Below are 27,862 nucleotides of genomic sequence, written 5' to 3' on the forward strand. Positions count from 1 at the left end.
GCTTCTATCATACTGCAGAGTCGTCCAGGCCAAAGTATATCTACTGTATGTGGTAATCAGGATGCGTTCACTACTCTATCGGGACGTAGGAGGCACAAATTGCAGATTGTGTAATCTATTTTTGAAAAAGCAAGAGCAACTGAGCAGTAGCTACTGTGAATATACATATATACTGCTGGATAGGAACAAAATGTGATACCAATGTGTTGTTGTTTTTTTTCTTTTTTTTCTTCCCGAGGCAGTTGATATTATTTGTATTGCCGCTGGAAATTTGTACACAGATGGAACAAAACACCAGATCCCCGTCGAGCTCGTTGAACCGCTGCTTCTCTGTCGCTCAGTTTTCTTTTTGTTATCCTGTGTCTGCTTGCACCGAGATGATTCATTATCTCTACACACAAATATGACGGCACGCGCACACACAAACACACGTACACACACACATACACACGCACGCACAGGACTCCATAGGGAGCAGCTATGGTTGAGTCTAATATTGCAAGTGCAGTCTGAGCTGTGTCATTTTATGACACAATTTTCTCTTGGAATAAAGATCCCTGGGAAGGGTTCTGAAGTAATCAGTGGTCATGTGTGGGGGGCGGTGATAGCCCGTTAACCGAGTACGAAGCAGCAGCGGAGGAGTAGACTCCACCTGGGCAGCCACTCCTCCATGAGAGAAGAGAGGGAGTGGTGAGGAGGAAGAGAAGGAAGGGGAGAGGAAGCCTGTTTCCACATCCACGTTACAGGAGGGGAAACAGGAAGTAAAGAGAGTGAAGTATAGGGAGGAAAAGGAGAGAGTAGGAGGAGGGAGAAGAAGAGGTGGAGGTCGCCCTCCTCCTGGTGCACCCCTGCAGGGGTCGGAGGTGATGTGTGTGGTGCTGCCCGGGCACCTGCTACTGGTAGGAGCCGAGCTGGAAGTCCTTGGGGGGCAGTTTGAGGCCCAAGGAGTTGGTTCCCAAAGGATCAATCATGTTCTTGTAGCGTTCTCCACGGTGCTTCATCAAGAAGGGACCCCAGTCGGGCTGAGGGGAGCAGACCAGCTTCAGACGCTGGGAGAGGAGAGGAGAGGAAAGGAGAGGAGAGATGAAGGGCATAAGTCAAGAGTACAAATGGAGAGGAGAGGAGAGGAGAGGAGAGGAGGGGAAAATGGATTTGTGCAGGAAAAGCACATACTTAACTCATATCTGTAGTGGGGGGACCACAGGATTGTTTTCTCTCAATCCCATTGCCAGAAATATGTTCACATTTGAACATTTCTCAACAACACTGCAGTAAAGGTGTGGTGAGGTTTGGGCACAAAAAGCACGGGGTTATGGTTAGGAAAAGATCATTCTTTGGTTTAAGAGGCTCAAACGCCACTGGGAAACGCTGCAATGTGCTGGTGAAAAACAACCAGGGGCTTAACTCAGCTGGGAAAAACCGCCAAGTGTCTGAAAAAACACAAATTCCACTGGAAATCATTGCAGTGTGCGTTCAACAACCAGATTCTGTGGCTCAAAAGCCATTTGGAAACGCCACAGTGTGTTAGTAAAAGCCTCCTAGGCTTGGTACCACAAACACTGGTAAAAACACAGTGAAGGGTCATCAGAAGACAACCAGTATTGTTTGTTGGTTTTGCTCTACAGTTCAGCAGGCATCTCCACCAACCACTCCACCCCTTGATGACAAAGTCAGATTATATATACAGTATGTGACATCAATTTAGTACCATTAATAAACTATGTATGAAATCAGCAAGTGTAATCTACAATGCCAACATTTTCTTCCGGCAACAGGGATGTTTTCCTAACTCAGGCATGATTAATTGATTAAAATGTTTTGAATTTTTTGAGGTCGGTGCATAGGCACCTTGAATTTATTTATATTGATATTGATATTTATATTGAATTTACAGTCTTGTTGAAAGCCTGGCCATCGCTCACTTTGGGTGCTGCTGGACATAATATTTCAGATTATCCCGATAATGGAAATTCACCACGATCAGCTTACTATAAGTGTATGTTTTAATCTAAATCCATAACCATGTATTGTCCTATCCCTATTTTAACAAAAAGCTCCTGATGTAAAGACTGATTTGATGCCTCTCTTTAAAAAAAAAAAAAATCAAACCTCAAATTAAAAAATGCTATAAAAGTTATTGGGTTATCCCCTCTGCTTGTAAAACATAAAATCAGTGAAGTTGTTCTGCAGCGGTACCACACAAACAGAATCACCCTAATATATGACTGAAAACTATGAAGATTATGCATTTATTACAGTCAAAGAAAGAAGAAAAGAGATTAAAACGTAAGATTGGAGAGTGGTATGTGATTGAGGTTGCCGTCAGAGCTGCTGAGGGAACAGAGACGTTTGGAGAGAGCGAGCCATCATCATCATCCATTAATCTGAGTATTTAAAAGGGACCTGCTGGACTCCCAGAAAAATGTCCAAATTAATACTCAGCCAGCAGCCCGCCTCTCTCCGCTAATGACCGCAGGATGAGACTATTGATTTCTCCGACAGAGTGTGTGTGTGTCTGTGTATGTGCGTGCGCCCCAAACAGATCAACACAAAAACTTACGTGACAGTGTCTGGTCACGGCTTTATCTCAGTTATTACCTCAATTAAGGAGCCGGGGGCGAGGTGCATCTTAATGCCGAACATGATGGGGATCCAGATGACGGAGCAGATGACCATGAGCCAGCCTAAGACCATGGACCAGGTGGGGTAGGTGTAGTCCTCATATGTCATCACCTTCCACTGGTACAGACTCAGTCCCAAGATGCCCTGCACAGACCCGGGAACCCAAGAAATGTACGTTCGATGACATGCCTTCTCTGCTACTTTACTGCCGCAGTGTCCTTGAGCAGCGTCACTTCAGCTTCTGCTCCAGTGACGCTGCTCAGGGGCCACAAGGCTGTTATTGTGCTGGTCAGGTATTACAAACTGTCAAAAATCGTTATGTTTGCAGAGCTTCACAGAAAATTACCCTCCTTTTTTTAAAAGAGTACATCATTTATCATTAGAAATTTGTTTCCTGCAGCACTGCAGTTTAGAGTAAATCATTGCTAATGATGAGGCGTGTGAGGCTGTAACTTGACTTAGAAGGCAAATTTGCAAATGTGTGAAACAATCTTTAACAGCATTAAATGCACTGATTTTGCTCCTTAGCTTTAGTTTGCAACACAAGCTGCAAATACATGATTTCATAGAGGCAGCATTTTCTTTTACATGTAAAGAATAATAAAACAATTAAAAACATTTTTACATTTTGGCAGTTTTGAAAAAAGGCAAGAAAAAATATAGATAATAATAATCATAATGATAATATATATTTTCTGGACATTTACCACATTTTGAAAATATTTGTCTTTTGTAGAGCTAATTTTCAGCTAATTTTCTTGTCATCTTTTCCTAATTTCTTGCAATTTCTGGGACATCTCTAACAAAGTTGCTCACTGCCTTTTTAACCATGTTTCCAAAGGAAATCAAACCAAAGTTCTCAGGTTTTGAAGGTTTAATGTCTGTGAAAGGTGTCTGAATGCAGCACAAGAAAACTGATGTTATTCCAGGTTTCAAAGGGTTACTATATATCGCTTTTTTAATTTACAGACTGTTTTCGCTAATTGGGTTACAGGCAAGTGGTGCCGAGATTACATTTTATATAGGCCAGTGCTGAAAACATTGCCCTAGTTCCCTCAACAAAAAGACAGATAAAATATTAACTGTGGCAAACAAAAGTTTATGATACTGTTTGGCTCATCAAGATAATCTTCACCAATGAATGCCACTTTTATGATTTATGAAAGCTAAATGCGATCCCCGAAGTAAAAAGCTAACGCTGGGCTATAAATGAAGTACAACATGGTCACATGCACAAAGCTGCGTTTGGCGTGGCTTGGCTTGATGACACCTTGGTCTCCTTTAGCCACTTGTTAGCAACCATCTGTTTTAAGACACGTAAAGGCTTCAAAATTCCTATGTGGGGTATTCATCAACATGTTTTATGTCGTAGAAACAAAACATGAAAAACTGTTAAGCTTGTGTTAACCACAGAAGTTTTTTAGGCATCTTAAAAAAAACCTATTAAAAAAAACATTTACTTCAAGACGAGGGAACCAGGAGTCCCCAAGGCTAAATTATATTCTGGGTTTAAAGACTTGTTCCTCCAGCAATCTATTAGAGCAAGCGTTAGTGAGGTACAAATTTGTATTAACACAATTCAGGTATTAGCTGTGTGTATATATAGATGCTGCAGATCGTCACTGTGTACTGGTAACAGTAACATTTTACTAGAGTTCAGTGCAAACTTCGCAGAAAAATCCACAATACTGAATTGAAACAAATTGCTCTGCCGTACATCCGAAGCTAGCAAGATATTAAAGTGTAAAAATAAATTTTAGTTATTACTACTAAAGTCATTTATTACTAAATTTCTGCAACCTTCTGGGGCAAATCCTCATTGGTAAAAGTCTTAAAATAATTTTCTACTATTTTTGTAGCATGATGTAATCTGCACTAAACGACTGTGCAGTGGATTTATTCCCAATGACTACTGAAATCAGGACATACAGCTAAAGCTGCGTCCACTGATCCATAAAAGAAGAGGATGGTTGAAAATGAGGCCCTCCTTTTTTACGATATGTGCAGTGAGTATTAAATAAAACCTACCTCCTATCTACTGCAAATTTGGCTGAGGAGGATTAGAATAACAGCAGGAAAATGAAAACAAACTGAAAAAGGGGGCAGACAGAAATAGATTAGCCCGGGGTTGTGCATCAATGAGCTCCCCGAGGAAATGTGATCTCCCTCGAGAGCAGCGAGATGACCAGCCGGCCCGACTGCTGCTCCATTTGTTATCGTTACTTCTGCTTTGGAGCTACACTGGTTTCCATTACAATTACTAACATGAATGCTGGCCAGTGTCCAACGCTGACATGCTGCTGAACCTGGTGCTTTACAATTTACAGCTTCTGCTGCACGGCATTATGACAAATAAGTGGAATTGTGTTTTCTGGAAATAAATGCCTACAGCATCTGAACTGACATCGCACTAACTTTTTGGCAGTGACAATTTTTAAAAACACAAACAACTTGAGACTTGGTGTCACAACAGGAATTTGAAGGAGGAAATAATTTTCGATTTCAGTGCAACAGGAGCAATCTTTCCTCAGTTCCTGTCCAATTGCAAATCAATGGACTTGAAGGAGGGGGGCAGTGAAAATGGAAACATTTTAAGCTGCACATGTCGATGCGTGTCTGTGAGAGCGAATGAGACAAGGAAAAAAAAAACAAACATACCGTCAGAATGGTCGGAGTCACAAAGGCCCAGCAGATTCTCCAGAATTGGTTTGGCTGGAAACCAATCATCATTTCAATGTCCTCGCAAAACCTCTGCAGACCTGCAGAGACAAAAAAAGAAGAGGAATGAAATAAAAAAGGAGACATGGGAGAGTGACCTGGGTTTAATGAGGTCCCTTAAAAAAGGACCAGCAAATTCAATCCATCCTTGTGTGTGTGTGTGTGTGTGTGTGTGTGTGTTCGTGAGAGAGAGAGAGAGAGAGAGAGGGAGAGGGAGAGAGAGGAAGAAACAGAGAGAGCATCAGTTTCTGTCGTTCCTGAGAAAAAGCTTGGGAGCAGATGGCTTCATTCTCCCGGCTTTATTGACGGATAACAGTGAGTGACATGAGGAGGCAGAGCCACACAATCATTTCAATATGTCACCTGCACTGATGCTCTGACACACTGGGGGAAAGCTGTTTGCTTTGGTCCTTGGTAACAACCTCCTGATACACACCTGGTCTCCGTTCTTCAAGTGCAGCTTAATTTATTTAGATTAACAAGCTGTTATCGGGATGCAATAATATACTGAATAATACTGCACTCTTATTTTGAAATAAAGGCAAAAATGACTTAAAAACATGATCAGCATTCATACATTGGCTTATCGCTGCTTGTGCGATTACAGTTACATGAGGTAGGTATATTGGGTGCCTTACCAGCATGCAATGGGCCACTAGATTCATGGACATAAGTCTCATTTTATGTGTGAACCTGCATTGTAAAGGGTATCATTTTGTCCTACTCACTATTTTCAGGCTGTTGGATTATACCAGTGAATGTAGACTATGAGTGATGTCAGTGCATGACAAGGCGAGGATCTCCTCTATGGACATGTGAGAGACTTTTAAGAAATCATTATAAGCCTAAACCTCAGTAAAAACCTCTTAGGGCTGAGACATATGCTGCATTGGGCTTTTTACTGCCTGGAAAACATGAGGTCGGGTGCTGGGTGCTACTCTTGTGCCAACTTTAGGGCGCAGAGGCAGGTTGCTCCGAATGTTGCCAAGTAACCATAACCAGCACCATATCATTGCCTACTTATAAAAAAATCCTTAGTTTGGCTCTTATCTTCTTCTAGGCATTTTTTTTTAGTGTTCATTGGGGCTAAGATGTTGACTGTGCAACAGATCATAAAGCTGTGGGTAGCCTTGCACTAAAATGATCAACTTCTCCATATATATCAGAAATCCTACTCATATGGGACCAGTATCACGTGTTATTTGTAATAACTACAGAGGATGTCTGTGATTTTAATCCTGTAGGAATCGGCCATGTCTGTAATCTGTAAAGCAAAAATTCCAGGGCAAATTATCTACCAAATTTTGACAAACATGAAGGTCATGGGGTAATATTAGTCCCGTGTGAATCAGCATCTCTGTGATTTGCTGCTGATTTGGGTTTGTTTTGTGGTGGGGGGTTTCTGCGTGGGGGAATAATGTCAGTAAATTTGAGTAAAATACAGACATAACTTATCCCGAGAAAAATGCTCCACATGAGACACAGACATGGGGGGATTGTTTTCAAAATTACATGAGGTCTCCAGGTAATCCTGGTCCCATGCAAACAGGGCTATAGACTGATATTTATGGCAGAAAGGAAATATATCTGCCAGCTATGATAGGTTGTTCCTCATCAGTTGACATGCAGTATGTGTTGGTTTGTTCCAAAAGGTGAGCTTTGTTTATCTCATAGTGCTGCCATCACAGCCGAAAAATATGGGAATACTAGCTTGCCACACGTAAAGCCTCTATCTTTTTAGGGCACTTTCCTTGCATCTACATTCAGTGCGTTTACATGGACATGAATAACCTGTTTATGATCAGATTTTTGGAATATCCCCTTTATGCATTTGAGCATATAAACAACATATTCCATATCTGAGAAACCCAAATATGCTAGCTGGAGTACTCTGAAAGAAACTGAGATGTATACACAGAATATGAATAACCTGATTACTCTGTACTCGTGTAAACGCCATATCTCAAATATGATCATAAGAAGGATAAGCCTCATAAAGAAGTTATTCACGACCATGTAACCGCACTCATTGAAAACAGTGGATCTGAGGGCGCAAAAAACACAGCTTGTGAACAGTCCGTTTAAAAGCAACTGATTAACATTTTTTAGCAAAGGGATTTCTGCATTTCATAATTTAATGAGTTTAAGCTCTCAATTTACAAATTTTAATTTTAAATTAACCACCATTCTGGCTCCATTGCGGCATTTCAATATTTCTGCTCATAGTATGTCAGACTACATTTGGCATGCTTCTTTTTTGTGTACAGACCCTGAAATTGTTTATAATTTATCACAAGTACATGCAACTCTTTGTTACAAAAGTTTAGGTGTGGTAATAACACTAACAGACCATAATGGATTTTCAAGGACCTGCATGTTCTTTCCTGAAATCATAATAAAAACTGTTGTTGAAAATCTACGAAATGAGCAGTTGAATTGGAAAAAGACTTCATGTTTGCATTTAACAGTAAAAAATCTGAGTCAATCATGAACCACCTAAATGTCTATAAGCCTGCCCTTGTATAGGTTTGGGTTTAAGGACTTGTTGCAGTAACAGCAGTTGGCAAGATATAAACTAAACCACCACTGAGGACCCCAGAAAATGCAGACTCATTGACATCAGTGCCATTCAAATCTGGATAACTCAGTTATCCACATCTGAGGAACAGGACTGTGAGCTCTCCGCCTGTTTGTGTGTGTGTGTGTGTGTGTGTGTGTGTGTGTGTGTGTGTGTGTGTGTGTGTGGAGAGAGAGAGAGAGAGAGAGAGAGAGAGAGAGAGAGAGAGAGAGAGAGAGAGAGAGAGAGAGAGAGACTTAGACATCGCAACAGAGACACCTAGTGGTCACAGCTGGAATAACATTTTGTACACATCCAGAGAAAAAGAGGTGAGAATTACTATTCAACATGAAAGACTTCTGGATGATCAGCCCCTTTTACGCACTGTTGTGATCATTTTGTTCAAACAGTTAGTGTTTCAAGTGTTTTTGTATCAAAGCTGCTGCAGCTGGTTTAATGAGCTGAAATTCAAATGAAAGATTTTTAGATTTAAACCTTTTATCACGCCCCAAAAGATCCAAAAGCCCCAAAAGAATTCAATGTTTTGCCCAGGTTGTTTTTGTTTCAGAATAGAAGCCACTGAAACAGCATTCAAATCCTCATTGGACACTAAAAACTCTTTGCTAAGTCCAAGACTAACAAATTACAAAATTAAAGAGTCACCCCGTTGATTGTACACGTAAAAGGCAGTTCACATGTCATAGAGAGGACTATGTGGCCCGCAAAAATTGTTCTATAGTGTCTTATGTGGCTGTGGAGGAGTTTTGTTAAGTCTGAGGAAATTCCCCTGGTGACATAAAAAAGTTTCTCATTTGGGGCTCCGAGACTACAAATTTTCATCAGGAAGATCGCGTCACTAACTGAGCCTGTGGCATTTGAAACACAGGTATTTCTGTGTATTGTGGGTCTAAAAAAAGATGCTATCAAGCTGCAAGTGGCACGTGTAGGATCCAGTGTTAAGCTTCAAATCTTAGCAAAGAATTTGCCTTCTAACATAAAAACATTCCTGCAGCTGTGTTGGAGGATATCAACAATGATGTAATTGAGGTTATAATATCTGACATTTGATGAAAGAGCGGATTTTAAGTAGAATTTTTGACGTACATACAATATATTCTAAAGAGGGCGATTTAGGTCTGTCAGTCTATCAAACATGCTGGTCCTTAAAAGGATACTGCAAAAAAAAAATTTGAAGTGAGGCTGTATGAGGTTATCCATAGTCAGTGTATTACCTACAGTTGATATTAGTTGAAAGACCCACTTTGGAGAAGCAGGCAGGAGTACCGCCACAGGAACTAAGCAACATACTGCGATACACGGGGGCAGCAGTAAAATGCATTTTAGCCATTTAAAAAAAATCGATATCACTTTAAATGCGTTCTTCTGTTAGAATAGTTAGACAGTTTCTTTCAACAGGGAACCGATGCTGTGTAAAATATATTTTCTGTTGCCCCATACTCAATAAAATACTGTTTAACCTTTATTCTTTTAAAAATCTTGAGGAAAAAGGCAATGAGCAACTTGGCATCAGGGGCTTTGCAAACTACAAGAAATCAGGAAAATTGGACAAGAAAATGACCTGAAAATCTGTTGTTTGTCTGTTTTTGAAAAGGAGCGAAGAAATTATTAGAAGTTTATCAAAAGAAAAGTGGAAATTTTCATAAAATACAACAATAATATTTACATGTTTAAAATCACATCACAGAAATATGCACGTGTTATTGTATATTAGCACCTTTTTCAGGTCATTCCCTTTTATTTCATTCTTGTTTTTAAATCTTTTTTGTGCAATTTTTTTCAAGTCTTTTTTTTCTTTTTTAATACATTTCATGTTAATTTTAAGTAATTTCTTGTGAAGTTGCACATTACCTTCTCCCAATGTCTCCCAACAATTTGCTCAGGTTTTTAGAGGTTAACTTGCGTAGAAGTGCCTGCTTCTACAAATTGGGAGCGTGCAAACGTCATCTACTGTAGATAATGCACCCACTTTGGATAAGTACCTCATGCAACCCCACATCAAAAAATCTGAAATATTCCTTTAACAAGATATGCTGACAAAAACAAATGGATTACAATCGGTTTGGTATAAATATCCTTATTAGGGATCCTAATGATTTTCCCTGAAGAAATGTACTCTCCTCCATCTATAACAAAAATGTCAGCATGTTGTTTGCTTATTTTCATATTATGGGATCTAACATTAACTTAGCCTCTAGTCGGCACGAGCGTGACATCAGACTTTCAGTCCTGTTAGTCAAAGGTCATGAGATCAAACAGGATCAGCTGTACTCACCGTAGAGGTAGGAAATCCCCACCAGCTCGAAAATCGCAATGATGACCAGAGAGTAGGAGGCTGCGAATGTGTCCACCAGCTGAAGCATGAACATCCCACTCTGTCACAAACACAAACACGCTAAATATTACAAATCTACTCAAAGCTTCTTCTTATGATGACTTCCCTACCCTTATCCCTCACTTTCTTCCACCTCTGACTCGAGTCATAACTTTCACACTGACTTGTTCCAGATCAAAAGAAATGACATGTATGAATCCTACTTTCTGCTGGATTTTGCGCTCTGAAGCTGTCGGGGAGGATTTTAATAAGACTCGGCCTCTCTTGTTCCACTCACTGAGCCTGTCCTCTGAAGGCTGCGACTTTGCTTTACATGCAGAAATCTGTCGGCTTATTCAAAGAAAGAGTCGCGGGGTGCAGGGAGAATGCTTTAGAGTCTCCCAGGGACATTGCATGAGTGTGTATAAAGATGTGTGTTCGATTCCTACCTCTGTGATCATGGGAAATCCCAGGATGAAGAAGGAAACGCAGCAGACCAGGGTGAAGAGCGGTTTATGCTTCCTCAAGTATTTGGGGAACTCGTCTGACACAGAGGTTACGATGGTCTCGATGGTGGCAAACTGGGACAGAGTGGGAGGAAGAATGGAGGAATGGGAAGGAGACAGAGAAAAAAGGAGAGGGGGGGAGAAGAGGGATTAGGGAGGAAGAAGTCATTTTCTCTCTGTTTAATCACTCGTATGATTAAAGATGTTTAATCAAGACACTGCTCAAATAGATTTTGCCTCAAAAATAACACAAATTTAAATTAAATTCTTTTAAATAATAAAAAGGAAATCCCTTAAAATTTAAAAGTCCAGAGTCTATGATTTAGGGGGATTAAGTGACATCTAGTGGTGAGAACTGCTTATTGCAATCAACTTAAATTTCTCTTGATAAGAAATTTGTGTTCAGGGTTTTTTTTTCAGGAGCTAAATTATCTGCAGAGGTTTCTTCCTCTCCAAAACAAACAGCTCAGGGGATTAAAACTGGTAAAAACACTAAAAAACAGTGGTTCCATGTTACAAATCAGTGTTTCTTCAACATTGTTTGACATGTTAAAGATGGCCCGTTTGCAGAGCACCTACTAATTTCAGCTTACCTATTTCTTATTCAGAAGTTCAGAGGGTTTTTACTGGGAGTCAAATTATCCACAGAGTTACCTTCCTCTCAAAAACAAACAAACCAAGTAATTTAAACCACCAAAAACGCCTAATAAAGCAGTTTTGCCTTAAAACATCAGTCTTTCTCCAATAATGTTTGCCATGTTGGGGACAGGCAGTTAGCCCATTACCTGCTAATTTTTGCTGATCATTTTTCTCTGATAATATAAGATCCAGACGTTCAGGAGGTTTTCACTGGGGAGCTGAAATATCCTCAAATGTCTCTTCCCCAAAACAAAAAAAAACAGGGATTTTAACAACACCACTGCATAAAGCAGTCTTACATTACAGATAAATGTTTCTTACCCTGTTCGCAAGATGGCCATCTTGCCATGCACCTGCTAATGTGTGTTCACCTTTTCTCTCGAACAACTTTTTTATGTAAAGCTGAATTTATGCAGAGGTTTCTTCCTCTCCCAAATGAACATAAGTGATTTAAACCGGTAAAAACACTGAATAAAGCAGTTTTATGTTCATAAGTTAGTGTTTTTCCAATACTGTAATCGCAGAGTGGCCGCTAACTATAGTGCCAAAAGTGAAAACAAGAATGTCTGTTCTGAGCTACTATAGCAACATGGTGGTACAATATGACAATCTTCATAGACAAGGACACACTCCCTCTGTAGATTTAAATGTCTCATTCTAAAGCAATGAAAACACAACTATTCTTATTTTCAGGTGACGATGAATGAAAGAAAACCTACTTATTATAATATATTCCATATTTTGCCAAATATTCCCCTAAATTCTACACAAAACACGTCACCATCAATCCTGACTGGCTGCATCCATTATAGAATTAGTGAAAATTGTCCAATCAGCCCAATTTGCAGCAGCGTTTCTACTGAAAACGCTTCAGTCAGCAGGTTTGTTTCATTTGACTCAGAGCAGCTGCTGCTCTCAAAATTCAGTATCCACTCTTATAAGGTGTTTGTCTTCAATTCACCCAATAAACACATTTTTACCATAATTTCATTTATTTCCAAAACAAATAAAGAACATCATCCTAATCCTGAGGAGATTTCATTAGCAAATGTAACATGATGGTAAAATGGGCTCAGAACCCAGAGGACAGCAGTGGATGAATATAAAAACAGGCACATTGGGGGAGGTTGCTATAGTTTGTGTATGTGTGTGCGTGCTGTAGAAACCCACTGGCACCAAGCGATCTGCCTCCTCCCCACTCCTCTACTTCCTCCTGAGCTCCCAAAACTAATTTCCCGTCAACATCCCAAGCCTATTACCGCCGAGCTGCTCTCTACAACAAAGCCACCAGCCCTCTCCTTGGAGCCGCCGCTGCCAAGGCAAAGTAACATCATCATTTACTGTTACTGTTGACTTGTGTCTTAATGCACCGCTGTGCCCTCTGCTCCTCTGCTCGGCTCAGGAGCGTCACAGTGCACTTAAAGGAGCTGGTGTTTTATCTGGAATTGTTTGCCCGGGATTGTATCTGGAGGTGCTCTGGACTTTGAAAACATCCTGGAGATTGAAGTGTTTGTTCACTGAAGTTACAACAAGAATTAATCAGTGCAGTGCAAACACAATTAAGAGTTTTGTAACTTAGAAGCGTAGTAGTGCATTGAGTTGTACTAAAAAGAAGTCACTTCAAAAGTAGTTGGATTCCCATGCAAACGTAGCATCAACCAAATCTTCAGAAAAACAGCATAAAAGAAAATGTAGACTTCTGCAGTTTTCCATCAAGCAGCAACCCCTGCAACCAAAAAATGAAGCCAACATGGAAGTGCTGAAAAATGCAGCTCCTCCTATGGCCACTTAAGACCATTTTAAACACTTCCTTAACGTCATTAAAATGAAGTTTTTCCACTCCAAAACTACCTGCTTTGATTTAGGCAACAACACTACATCGGTAAGTTTGGGAAAAAGCTCAAAAACAAACAATAAGTATGTTTGCCAATAGCATATGTACATACGTAACCTCACATACATCACTAATATAGCATGTGACATACTTGCATACTAGGCAATGTAATTATGAAAAGAAGTCAACCTTGACTTCGGGATGAGAACATCAATCTTCTGGGTGAAAGTCCTGTGTTTGTTTGACCAATACACTCTTGCCCACCCGTAAGGAGCCTCTTTAAAATTTGCACAACATTATGTAGACCATGTTGCTTTTTATTCGGCTTCACATCACTTCCTCCTTTTCTCCTGTAATAATTATCATGGCCACTAGAGGGCGCCACCTCACAATAAACATAGTTCAGGTCTGCTTACACAGTGAGAGTAATATGTGGCCCTTTAGCTGCTTAAAGCTCCATGTTATTAATTAGCATGTAAAATCAAAACAATGACGTTTAAGATACTAAAGCTCTCCATGGAGCTCCATTTTTTTAAAATTTAGTGTATTGTTATAATGCATATGCTATCAATACATCAACAACAGCTTTTTCAGATTGATAAATTTTTCAACGGATTAAAATTAAACACACTAAACATAGGCTCCAGCCATCCCATGACCCATGACAGGATAAGTGGTTTCTTAATGAATGAATGAAAAGTCTATAAATATTCTGGTGGCACACTCAAGCCTCCATATCTGCCTCTTCCTTTCTAGAAATTAACCTGGGAAAATTACAACAACCTCACTCAAATGTATTTAAACTGTACTTAAACTTAGGTTTACTTCAGTGTTGTTGTTGCAAAACTTTAAGGTCAACTTAATTTCACTCACTACAATCACACAGACCCCCCTCCGCTCGAGTACCTGGAGAGCTCCAGCACTTGAGCTGAAATCAGTCACAGTGGGTGGTGTGTATGGGTAATTATGTTAATTGGGTCAATGTTTGCAGCGTTGACACATAGCTGGGTGCCGACGCCGAAGTTGAGTGTTTACTTTGAGACTCTCTCATAAAGGTTGCAGATATTAAACTTAAGAGATCTTCACCAACAGACTGTCTGGCTTTGCAGTCACAACAGAAACAGTGTTTTCTCATAAATCTAAAAAAAAAGAACTTACAAATGCTTTTAGAAATGCAAAACAAACACTCACTCATTTGTTGGTGATTATAGACACCTTTTACCCTCATCTAAGACTAATCTTAAAGAAAAGATCATTTTCTTAGATCGCCACTTCTGTAATATTTTTGATATTAATGTAAGATGATATTTATTTTCAAGAGATTTTGAAATGAGGATATTTCATCTGTAGAAGGGGAAGAACTTGAAAGACAACCTTATGCTAGTCTCTGATTTATTTAGACAAGTAAATTAATTTCATTAATGGTAAATTCATACATTATATTGTATGCTACCCTTTATGTTAAAATAAGGAACTACATGATGTGGTGCACTTTCTTCTTAAGGTCAAGGTTGGATGATAAAGTAGAAGACATTGTCCCTGTGCTCTCCTTACCCACAGCCTTTAAGCAATTCAACTTATAACATTAATGCTGGTAGAAGGCAGCCTCACAATGCGTAATGTGAATTTAAAGTGACAGACCCACAGAGAATTATCATCATCTCTGCAGCTGCACTGAGCTTTTTAGCCCCTATTAGCCCATTATTTTTGGTTTTACTGCACATTTATTGTTGGTTCAGTCTCAGCGATCTTCATCTTCGCTTCTCACAGCATCAGGCAGCTGTTTTTAGCAACAACAACAAAAAAATAACCCTGATTAACACGCTGTACACTACCTGCCCAGCACCAAACAAAAGCAAACCAAACAAAACTATGCAAATTTAGCAAACAGCTACTGAAGAAAGTGGAATGCAAAGCAGCTCAGATATTTTAGTTAGTGGAGAGTCCCAACCGGAGATAAAACCAGAGCAAATGTTGGGGTTTTGACAAGGTGTTGTGGAGTTATTCTGCCCCCAAGTGACCAATAAAAGTATTTCAGGAAGCATGTTTTCTTTTGTGTCTCGATGAGATTCAGATAAGAGGATTGATTTCAGTTTCCAGCTCAGTTGACGGAAGAAAATGTTGACATTGAACATTTTTGCAAAACACAAATATGCTATATTTGCACATTTCATATGTCATATATCAATGTTTCTTAAGTGTTGTAGTATTTGACCTGACTTTATCATCGGGTAATTTCAGGGATGTTGACTGGTGTCAAACTTAGGAGAAACGCCTGCCCACCCTTCTGTATCTAATGTGACGTTTAAAGACCAGGCAGCTATAGAAATTGTTGTGCACTTGACATTAAAACAGGAGTCCCTTTTTAAATCTGCACACATTTTGATATTAAATTTCCAGTTTATTTTACCAGTGACGGCTGATTCCTTCTGTTCTCATTGAACCTCTTTGTCTCTTTCTGCCCTTTCAGTCATCATTCTGGTTGAACCATTGCACCGTGTTTTGTTCTCTTTGTACAAAACAAACCATTCATACAAAATAACATCTATTTGTGAAGAGGACTTTCTACAATTTAAAAGCATAAAAAGTAATTTAAAAACACAAAGTGCACCTGTCTTTTGACCAGAACCACTCAAGCCTTTGTGGCAGCAATTCCTGACTTATGAACAGCAGTGTTAGAGTGTAAGTGTAGACACACACACATACACACACACACACACACACACATTGAAGAAGCAGTGGTTACCATGGTATCCAGGCCAAGAGTCAGGAGCATGAGGAAGAAGATGATCGCCCAAAAAGGAGACAGAGGAAGTCTGGTCAGAGCCTCTGGATACACCACGAATGCTATACCTGGACCTGACACACACATACACACACACACACACACACACACACACACACACACACACACATGTAAACAACGATGCACGTACACCATCTCCACAGCAAACAGCAAATCCAAAGCTCAAACTTTCAGGTGTGTCTGAGTTAGCAGCGCCGGCCTGCTGCTGCCGCCGCCGCCTGCTGCTTTGGTGTCTTACCTTCATCTGCCACCTTCTCTATCGGCACTTTCAACTCATGTGCCATGAAACCAATGACTGAGAAGATGACAAACCCAGCAAATATACTGGTGGCACTGTTTGTACACGTCACAATAATAGTATCCCTGCAGGGGAAAAAGAAGAAAGAGAGAAAAAAGAGCTAAATAAGCACATATCTGCTTTAGGGCCTGAAATTATGCAGCAATTTTCAAAACATGCCACATATAACAAGTGCTATGTAATATGCAAATACTATCTTATTTTACATAGGAAATAAATGACTAGTGCACACACAGATAAGAGATGCATTGGCACCATCTAGTGGCAGGATTAAATATTGCAAATGGAGGGCTCTGAAATGTGTTAGGCATGTACAGAATATGCACACCAGAGGGCGTTGTGCTTTTTTATGCAAAATGTTTTTGTGAAATTGTAATGAAAGAAACACTGAACTACTGGCTGCAAAGAGTGGCATTTATTATTTCTATGAGACATACAGATACAGTGTGTCTATGGTGACAGTTTGAATATTTCTGCCAGAAGCATGGTTTACCTTTTGTGTGTTTACCTGTAGCAGTTATTGTGAAATTTATTGTAGGAGGAGAGAGTGATGAGGCCTCCCCAAGCAGCCGACAGAGAGAAGAAGATCTGAGTGGCTGCGTCTTTCCACACCTGACAGAGGAGGAGAGGGAGAGCTGCAGGTAAAGAGCAGGGAGGAACAAACAGTGCAAAACATATTGTAGTGGAATGTAAAGAGCAGACATTATGTACCTTTGCATCACTCAGTTTCTCCCACTTTGGTGTGATAAAGTAGAGGATGCCGTCAAAGGCACCAGGGAGGGTCACTCCTCTGATGAGCAGGATGACCAGCACCACATAGGGAAATGTGGCTGTGAAATACACCACCTGAGCAGACAAGAGGAGAGATATGGGAAAAATGAGAGAGAAGATAGAGACAAAGAGAGAATAGCACACAAAAAAGTGAAACTGACGATAGTGAAGTCAGTCTTATTAAATAGCCCAATATCACAAACCACAAATTTCCCTGAAGGTACAATACACTGGAAATGAAAGGCTCTATAAAGAAGATTATTCTTCCTCTTAAGAGTCTGTTTACGCATCTTCACATTTCTTTTTTTTACTTCTCGCTTTTTGCATGTACGCCATATTCATTTCTCTTTTCATTTCTTTTATAATGACATTTTTAGTACAGTCATTTTAGCATTAAACATAAATTTTATCTTGCTGTTACAATAATGCCTTAATTTTTTATATGGTTTTGAGGGATTATTTCCTGCATGTCAGCTGATCAAAACAAACAGCAACTTTGTAATACAGGCCACAATCACATCTTTCACACATCATGTCGTTTTTCTCACAGTGACAGTCTTGTAATTTGGATTTTCTCACATATAGATCATGATTAAAGTGGTCTTGAAGGTGCAATGTGTGAGACATGGCTTTAAATTTAGTTGAAAACACTAAAGATGAACTAACATTATGAATGAAATGTGAAGAAGTAACAGTGCTGAAGAGCTGTATATATATTGTGTTGCAGAGATATCAGCTGAAATGAGCACACTAACCAGCTCTGGCCCATGCTGTCTAGTTATAAACCAAACCACCGTGTTGACACGCTAACACTTCCAGGTAGATGACTGGTAATTGTTTTGAATTGCAGAGATATGTGAAATCAGCAAACTTGTTCATTTCTGTTCTGTCAGAAAGGTGCAACTGTGACTTTTAAAGATATTTAGTTGAAACACAGTGAATACAAAATATATTTAGCAACCTAAAACCCAGCTGACCACCCAGCATTGCTGGTCGTTGATCTTTGGTTGAATTTTGATTGTGACATCAGGTGACCAACATTCAATGTCAGGACGTCTAATGCCAGCATCAATTTAACGTAGATTACTGACAAAAGATGACATTTAGTTGGTTTTAAGTTGTGTTTTTAAGTAACCTTAATGCAACATCTTCCAAACGTCTCATGCCAATGTGATCTTGGTGTATAACATTTAGTCATAAATCATTTGGCCTAAAAGAGAAACCAGATTTTCACTCAAACCAAAATTTAACATCTGTGTTGTGTAAGATGTCCAACGTCTACTACCTTAAGTGTACACTCTATTAGGGATATTTTCACTGCTGTACCTCACACGCTAACTGATCACCGCAGCGGTACCCAACAACTCCCATGTTCTAAAATAACTGTTTTTGTCAATGACGGCTTTGAGATAACGGCTTCAATTACCTGTCAGAAAGAGCTGTCCGATGAAAAGGCAAGGTGGTGAAATTATTCAGAGGTTATTGTTAACAAAAACTGTGATTTGGTCTAAAAAGGTCCAAAATGAGAGGACTAAGAAGTTGAGCTCCAGCTCCCACTAAAAACATTATTCAGCAGCAAAGAAAAGAAGTGATACAGCAATAACAAAACAAGAGTAAACATTGGCGTGGTTTTCCATCACTGAAGACAGCTCTTATGACAACATAAACCGCAATGACAAACATGTTTCAAATGGTTTCAATATATGGGGTTTTTGTGTATCTGTATGGTCTTTTTAAAACTCAGCAAAGCAAACTGTAACATAAACTTTAATACAACACCAAACATGGAGATTATTAGGCGCCCCATCAGTGTTTTTTTTTTGTTTTTTTTGACCGACTCTCAGAGTTTCAGCAGTTTGGTTGTTATTGGCTGTTTTTTTTTTTTTTAATTATCTTTTGGCATTTTAGCCTTTATTGGATAGGACAGCTTAATAGTGTGGAAGGGGGAGAGAGAGGGTCAACATGCAGCAAAGGGCCTTAAGTGGGAGTCGAACCTGAAGCCGCTGCGGCAAAGACACTGCCTTTATTCATGGGACGCCTGCTTCACAGTTCACAGGTCTGAATATTTGTGAAAAGGTGTCTGAAAGCAGCATGAGTTTTGTTGCCCCCAGTTTCAAAGGGTTAACTGCCAACTGAAGTCTCTAAACGTTGCCACAGTGTGTGTGTCACATCTCTGTCCAGTAGAGGGCAACATTATACAAGAATTCCATCTGAATAATCTCTAAATCCTGGGTGCAATCAATGCAAATTAAAACGTCCCCCCTGCATGATGTCTCCGCTCAATGAAGTGAGGAAAATAAAAAAAACACACGGATTAAACAAAATTCTATTTTTGAGTGATGCAGGGAGAGTTATTTAATCCTGTTCTCTGCATTTCTCCCTGCGTTTCTGCATTCAGCAAAAGCATCTTCTTAGTATATAAAGAATTATTTTTATGTACTCAGCAATTTTAGGTAACACAAGCTGTAGTTAACTTCACATTTTGGAACAAAACCTCAAAGGATGACACTGACAGAAATACAAACCAAGTTCCTAGAATAAAAAGAAATCAAAGATTAATGAATCTGGGCATTTTCTAATGTCAAGCCATGAATTAAAAGACTCTCTTTAACAATTATTGTAAATTTTATTTTAAAAAAAGCAAAAATATTCTGTAAAATATTATATTAATACATATCAGAAATGATTTTTATGCAATAAATACATTTAATAAATATTTGGTGCAGCATGACATTGATTAAATTAAATATGGTATTCAACATGATAAAACAATATTTCAATTTGATTTAAATCTGGCGATTTTATTAAAGACATAGGTTGGTTGATGTACCTGACATGATTTATGTCATTCAAGAAATGATTTTTTTGGCTGAATTAACTTACATGATTTGTTTTTTTCTTTGAGGTTTTCAATCTAACAGTACAGTGATCATCATTTCAATAAAGTGAGTTGAAATAAGTGGAGGTTCCTGCGTTCTCTGTGGTAATTTATGCCAAGACGAGTTTAGGCAGGCATTGAGGCTGAAACCCGACATCTAATTTTAAACTGGCTATGAGAACCCAAACCACAGTTTTTCATCTGCAGTTGAACAAAGGTGCAAACAGCAGAAGAGATCTGAGGATTGTTTTTGAGGACTTTGTGTTGTTTTGTTACCTTTCCTGATGACTTGATTCCTTTGGCTAAAGAGGCGTAGACGATGATCCAGGCCAGCAGCAGGCAGCCTGCCAGAGGCCAGCGGATGTCTCCTGGATATTCGATTCCTTTAGAGATGTGCAACACATTGTACCTGCAGGTGTGATTCAGACAGTAAACATCAGCCTGAAAACACTTAATAAACCAAAACAGATCAAATAGATACAATAGAAATATATATGCAATATAGAAACCAACAGTGGAAATCTGTACACTACAAATACTTTATCTTACTACGTAATTTGTGTATATTAGTATTATTATTATTACATCCTACAATTCTAACATTTCCTAGTGAGGAAGTCTTATTTTATTTTTAATATTTTTATAACTTCAACCTGTTTCTTACACAAAAATCTTGATTTGAGAACTTATACTGTATGTAATCAGTTGTCATTTTTCTTCATCTTTTGCAGATGATCGCCTTGCTCTGTCTCATTTAAAGAGATCACATGTGATGACTGTAACTGAAACAGGTTTTTATTTGATCTATAATTTTCGGATTTATCCATGTAACACTAGCGCTTTTTATTGGAAATGATTGTTAATACTTTTACTGCAAAGGCAGACTTTTACACTTGTTTCAAGGGAAGAAGTTTAGGATTTTTTTTTTTTTTTGTAGAACAGTGTCAGGCGAAGCTATTGTCAAACTGTAATTTTGGAGATCTTGTGTGTAAACATTTTTGATTGATTGGTCCATTTCATGACCAAATGTGACCAAATGTGCTCTGAGAAAACCTTTTATAAAGCAACTGCAATTAAAAAGAAAAATGAAAACTTTAACATAATAATTATGACAAAACCTTGTCTAAGTGCCATTAAACATTTTGCATTTTGAAACAGTTTTGAAAATGTCACATTTGATATCTCCTCTGTGGACATAAACAGAAATATGAAAACCAGACCTGTAAACCAAACTGTTCAGGTTTCTATTTAAATAAATCACACTTTAAACTGTTCTTTCATTAACCAGAAGCTGTACTCACTTGAAGTACTCCTCACTGGGGCTGACATAGGTCTTGTTGCCGTCCACAGTCATGTTTATCAGTTTCGTCAGGTTTCCCACAGCGTTTGCGGACAGACAGAAAGAGGAGTTCTTGATGGAGGTAATGTTTCTGTCCTGCAGGATGCACGCGTCTGTTCCAATCAGAAACCAACACACGTCAACTGGGAGAGACTGGCAGAGCTTAATGTGCGCTCAAAAGCAAAGTGGGAGCAAACAGATGGATCTGATTTGGAGGAAGGAGGCTGTCCTGGAGAGAGCAGTGGTGTGGTTCCTTGTGAGAACTGGACCCAGCCTTGTTTTTGTTATTTTCAATATACAGCCAAATGTGAGTAAGAGAAATTATTACACTGAATCTGCCTCATTTCAGATACTCAAGGATAGATAAGATAAGGAAACCTGTTTTTCCTTTGACTGCACAATTTTTCATGCAGACACATTAGACAAAGTGCAAAGACAAAAAAGGTTTTTATACATTTTTCCAGAACTGCCATTATTTTTAATGCTGCTTTTAATGCAAAAAACATGTAGGCTATAGTGCTTTGCACTCTGATTTTTTTTTTTATTTCAAGACAAAATACAAACAGTCTCTGAGGAAAAATCTGTGATTTTATCTTTTATAAATGAATGACTCAACACCTCACAGGCAGAGAAAGACTGTAAATAAATTAGGTTGAAAAATAGCATAAAAACACTAAATATAATGCCACAGCGCCAGAAAATATGGCCTAAAAAATTCACCTAAATACAAATATTTTTGACACAAAAATGTGAAAATTAGAAAACAACTCATATTTCTTATTTTTGCAGGACTAGCCAATTAAAAATGTGTTCATATCAGTTTGTCCACCTCACATAATAATATATAAAAGGTTGAATAATTACTTAATTCAACACTGTTATCAGGAAATTTTCTCTTTTTTGTCCAAAATTTCTCCTTTATATGTAATTTTCTTCTAAAGACAAGTTTTGTTTCAGCATCGGAGACACACACCAAAGCACTTTATTTCCTGCATTCTGGTGATTTTTTTTGCACCGCTTTGTGCCTTTTCTGCATGAATTTTCATGTTTTTTATTTGGGGGGCGCAATGCACATGTTCTTAAAATGAAGGATTATGTGTCCACTGCTTTCCCTATGAAATCTACACCTGTGTTTTGCTCATATTTCCATGTTCCTTTATGAAGTAGAGTGAGTGGGAGAGAGACTACAGTGTTGAACGGGCCTGCAGTTGCACAATCAGCCTGCAGGGGTCAGTCTCGGGCGCACTGCAGCACTGCAGCAGCTCAGCCTGTACAGTAAATTTGTCAAGCAAGCAGTTTTTGTGCTGAATTTACAGAATCGCTAACGGCAAATATTACACCAAATGAACGAAATTTCGATATTCATTCGACGCAGGTCGACATCAAACACCTCCGTGCCTGTGCAAGCACATTTTCTCACAGTGAAAACATGATTTCAGCCCCAGTTTCATTGAAAATCAAACCAAGAAAGATTGATTCAGCTGTATATTGCAGCTTAAAGTATAAAGATTCTAACATTACCACACAAAAAAAATAAAAAATCTGTTTAAATGTAATGCATCACATTGAGGCCCTCCTTGCATGTCGTTGGCCTAAATCTTTAAAAAAAAATAATAAATGCTCTGGATTTAAAGTTTTTTTGGAAGTGAAAACACCGCAGAGATCACAGGTCAGGATTCATTATACTGCAGGACACCTCAGCTGAGGAGTCATGACGCATTGCGCATTGTGGAGAGAGAGGTGCTTTTGGGTGTGTGTGTGTGTGTGTGTGTGTGTGTGTGTGTGTGTGTGTGTGTGTGTGTGTGTGTGTTTGAGTGTGTGTGAAGGTGTGTGTCTTACCTAACAGCAGCATGTCTTTGTCCTTACATTCCACCGTGTTCCACTCATTCCTACAGTTAGCCCATGGCAGTGAGCCCTTCAACGAAGCGAACAGGTAGTACAGTGTCCAGCACATTATAATATTATAGTATATGGCTATCAAGACAGATATTATCAACATGGCAATCCCGCAACCTAAAATAAATAAATGAGACGAAATATATAAATTACTCTTAAGAAAAGTAGAGAACTCGTGAGTTTTATTTTTGAATGTTATTTTTACTTGGTTAGTTGTGGCAGTTTACCTTGCAGAGCTGGGATGCATTTCCACACTGACACGGGCCCCTGGCTGGCGAACTGGCCCAGGGACACCTCCAGCAAAAAGATTGGGATGCCGGCAATGCCCAGCATTGTCAGATAGGGAATCAAAAAAGCTCCTGCAAGGAAATCAAACAGCACAGCGCCGTTTAAAAGCCACTAACATTCACACTATATTTAAATAAAATATAAATTATGTAGCCTGCTGGTGTCTGCCTCTCATCTGCTCACATTTAAACATAACACAGTATGGATCATTAAATGTATTAATGAATAAAAAACATAAATTGTGTGTAATTAGCTTCCAGTTTAGCTGAACAAATAGATAATGATAATAGATATAATAGATTCAATAGATAATGATTATTCCTGTATTAATTTTTATTTCTAAATATATGTTTATAATTCAAATACATATTTTTTTATTGTGACATTTTTTTCACAGATTCCCCAGTGGTGTAAATACATTATTTTAGTACGTTTTTCCTTATTTTATCTTTCTTTTAATCGTTTTTCTATAGACTATAAAACTAAAAAACTGAAAAAAACCTTGCCTGTATGAGCAATTTTTAATTTAAATAATTCTCACTGTAGTATTTTTATCCTGATAAAAGGTCTACAATTGGAATTAAACGTATAAAAACGCATTAAGAAATTATTTTGACCCTGACTTAAAGCGAGGCAAATTCGCATATTCTGAACTGATTTTTTTTTTTTATTTGTTTGTTTCTCGGTAAATTAAATAACATTGACCCAAGACTCTTACCTCCACCATTTTGGAAGGCAAGATAAGGGAACCTCCACACATTCCCCAGTCCCACCGCATAGCCAACCATGGACAGAATAAAATCCAGTTTATTGGACCAGTTTCCTCTGGCCTTATTCTCATCTCCCCCCTCGTCATCATCGTCAGCCTAAGAAGACAAAATCTTTTACTCTCCATAATGAAACATCATCTTTGTCACACTCACTCCAAGTTAAAATATTAAAAGCAAAATAAATAAAATAATATAAATGAAATAAAAGCAGTGAGCCTGGGCCTTAAAGGCGAAAATTATAACGAATATATAATAATGTATTAATCAACAGCCACAAAAATGCAAATCTTTTTAGAAAACTCAAACAAAAAATATGTTCTTCAAAAACTCCCCATCAGAGAATTAAAATGTTTTTGAAGGCAGTTTTGCTCGCTAATTCTCTTTCGTGTTAATTTCGTTCACGTTACAGATGCGTAGCACCAGCTTTCCAATAATAAGCCTGCACATAAAACTCATCTTCAGCTGCACTTACAGGCCCATTATTTCTACCAAACCGCTAAAAATGACCCCCTAAATCTCAAATGCAACGATCAAAAAATGAGAATGGTCCATTCATACTATGTGCGTAAATACGACCAAAAATAATGACAACTGCACCGCGGGATCTGAGCACATTCATAAAAGAGGCTGAATGAATATTAACCATAAACAGCACCATGCATGGGAATGTGTAAATGTGTGTGAGGGGTGGGGGTGCCCTCGCGGGGATTGGAAACAATCCGCAGTCTCGTGCACTACAGTGCTGCTGTCTATCAGCCGGATAACACCTGGGCTGCTGGGCCATACCAAGTGTGTCTGCTGGGAGCAGGGAACACCGACAAACACCGCGAGAGTAGAAATGAATCCTGTTAATCACTAATCATGTAACCAGTTTAACTGTGAGCAAAAAAATCAAGCACAACAAATCGACCGAAATCAGTTTATATAGGCTACAAAAACACAAACAGTTCCGGCCACGTTCTCTTTTCATCCGTAACACTGATTCATATATAATGATTTCGTTTTGCTTTCGGATATTTAGCTGATATAAGCAGATTTGAAAGTTTTGATCAGATTGGTGCAGAGGAACGCTGCGCAGAGCAAAGGACACCCAAAACCCAGGATCCACCCAAAGTCCTGTTCTTTACATGCAAGAATTCAGCCTTTGAGTTTTGCGTATGTTGGTCTGCACAATTTATAGCATCAATTTATCAGCAGTCTGTGCATGATACATGTATCTCTACCATGTGGAATAACCAGAACAGGAAGAAAATAAAATGCTGTGCTCTCATGACGATCGCTCATTTTTAAGCTATGATATGACTGACTTTTACGCACGCCAGTGCAGAGACAAAACCACAAACCAGCGCCTGCAGATCACATTTTAGGGGCTACACATTACAACACCAGACTCTGGATTTCCCTCTTTCACTCCATCATACATTAGCAGCACTGATCTACAAAAGCTCTACACGAACGGTAAGAGCTCCCAGGGGTTTGCACCTTCCCTGTTTTGGAGGCAGTAGGTTAATCCAGTCAGCTGTTTTATCAGCAACACACGGAAACATCCACACATGCAGCCTCTCTGCTGCGCTCTCAGACCAGCCGTTCTTCGTTAAGGAAACGGTTCATTTAGCTGACTTACCCCCGCCACGGTGCCGGGCTGAACAGACGTGTTCCCATCTGTTCCCAGTATGATGGTGGTCTGGCTCATAGCCGTCCAGTTGCCCGCAGTGTTGTTCTGCTCCGCAGTGGCCCGGAGTGGGTCGCCGTACTGGGCGGACCCCCCGCGGGCCGAACCGGTGGAATCCTTCCTGAAGGCCGAGTTGACGGCCACGGCTCCGGGGGCCGCCGGCGGGGTGCTTTTAAACGTCCCATACGCTTTATTGCTGTCCAGTTCTCCCGGTTTATTTTCCGTGGGACAAAAAGTTTTGCTCTCGTTGCAGGGAGGCGGCGGCTGAGGCGCCGGGTGATGGCGAGGGGCGGGCGGCGGGCATGCAGCCGTGTTGTCCGGTTTGTTTGTTGTAAGTCCCGCAGCTCCGTCTGGCTGCTGCGCCGGGATGTAGCCGGTGGGAGCGCTGGCCGGCTGTTTGGCCATTTCTCTCTGGTCAGAGAAATCCTGGAACATTGGAGTGACAGATCAGCATGCAAAAAGGCAGCAGAACCACAGAAAGCATGAAGCTGTGAGGCTGATGCAGCCCATCTCTGCTTTGGGGATAAAAATGCTTAATTCTCTTTCTGCAACGTTTTTCTGCAGCATGTTCTGGCTCTGGCTGCTCTATAGTTTCAGCTCAGTCTACCGGGTGCGCTGATGTGTGTGTGTGCGTGTGTGTGTGTGTGTGTGTGTGTGTGTGTTGGAGGGAGGGGGTTGCTTTGCCTCTCCAGTTCTCGCTTTCTGCAAGATTCTTTAATTTTACGCCCCATTTCCCCCTCATGTCATTCAGCCACACACATCCACTGATTTTATGGGCAATAGACAAGCTGCTGCGGGTCTCTCGGTGGCTCCGCTCTCCCCGGCAGGCATGCAAGATCACCGGCGTTACAGCACTGAGCGGACCCGGGGCGGCGGAATTACAAATGACTGCCTGAAATTTAGCTTTGAGGGGGGTGGGAAAGCAACCGGAAAATAACCCTCCAGTTACTAAAACAAAAAAACAAAAAAAAAAAACAGAGGGGTTGGTGTCCATTAAAAAAAATAGTTGATTCATTAGTTATGTTGCTGGTTGGTGTGAAAAAATAACTTCACCTGGTTGTAATCTTTTCTTCTCAGAAAGGGAGAGAGAAAAAGAAAATCAAAAATCGGAAAAGATCAATCATGGACTAAAGTGAAACTTTAATTGCATTTAAACTTCTGAAAAAGTAGCACCAAATCCGACTAAAAGAGGAAAGGGAAGCTGTCTGGTGGAAGAAATAAGCGAAAAAAAGTTTGAATGTGCAGCTGCAGCTGCATTTCAGCACCACAGACAGCGCAACGTGCCAAACTCCCTTTAAAAAGTGTAAAATTATCATGAAAACAGCCAAGAATAACTTCACTAAACAGAATGAATTGTAGATGAAAAGTGAAGAAAATGTTTTCGGACACTTACCATTTTTTTGCAGGTGTCTGCTGGCAGGCTGGAAACAGCTGTAAAAAGACGGAGAGAGGACTGGAAGCGGACTGGTCGTATTCGCGCAAAGCACCAAAGCTTTTCTATAGCTCCGTGGGAAAGACCGGCGTTTGCGTCAGTGCAGAGCAAGGTGCCCTTCGCGTGACATTTTCTTGATAATAGGAGTTTGATAAATCATTGGCCTTGGATTCGGATTTTTAAAGGGACAACCGGAGCCAAGACGACGATGGCGCGTGTTGTGCGTGCGTGGATTGTGTGCGTTCTGTTACGCACGGCATGCGTGAGCGCTGGACGGACTCTTTCAAAGCTGATTAATACACTTGTCTCTAGGGATGTGTAGGATGCTTACACACATACACGGACGCATCCGACACGCGCACACACACAACAGCTCGTTTGGGATAAAGATTTCCAGGTTTAGGCTTTTATTGGTGAAGATCTAATGCATCAGAGTGCACTATACTATTTGCACTGTGCTGAGTCGAGTTTCTATTGTACAGTCACAATTACAGTAGTCACTCC

The 27,862-nt window shown here is 39.7% G+C and overlaps 1 protein-coding gene across 1 annotated transcript; it reads right to left on the reverse strand.

Moving 5' to 3' along the window:
* Positions 1 to 607: 607 nt before the first annotated feature.
* Positions 608 to 26,361, reverse strand: slc6a5 (solute carrier family 6 member 5). Its single transcript, XM_042485716.1, has 15 exons — positions 25,879 to 26,361; positions 24,203 to 24,350; positions 23,424 to 23,555; positions 23,140 to 23,313; positions 21,263 to 21,413; positions 20,238 to 20,370; positions 17,024 to 17,158; positions 16,821 to 16,924; positions 16,253 to 16,377; positions 15,955 to 16,067; positions 10,679 to 10,810; positions 10,191 to 10,290; positions 5,281 to 5,381; positions 2,599 to 2,766; positions 608 to 1,049 (listed from the first exon to the last, which is right to left on the reverse strand). Exons 1-15 carry the CDS (start codon positions 26,359 to 26,361, stop codon positions 894 to 896), a joined length of 2,355 nt encoding a protein of 784 aa, XP_042341650.1. The 3' UTR covers positions 608 to 893.
* Between the last annotated feature and the right edge of the window lie 1,501 nt (positions 26,362 to 27,862).

Source organism: Plectropomus leopardus, chromosome 1 (genome assembly GCF_008729295.1).
Source record: "Plectropomus leopardus isolate mb chromosome 1, YSFRI_Pleo_2.0, whole genome shotgun sequence".
NCBI classification, from domain to species: domain Eukaryota; kingdom Metazoa; phylum Chordata; class Actinopteri; order Perciformes; family Serranidae; genus Plectropomus; species Plectropomus leopardus.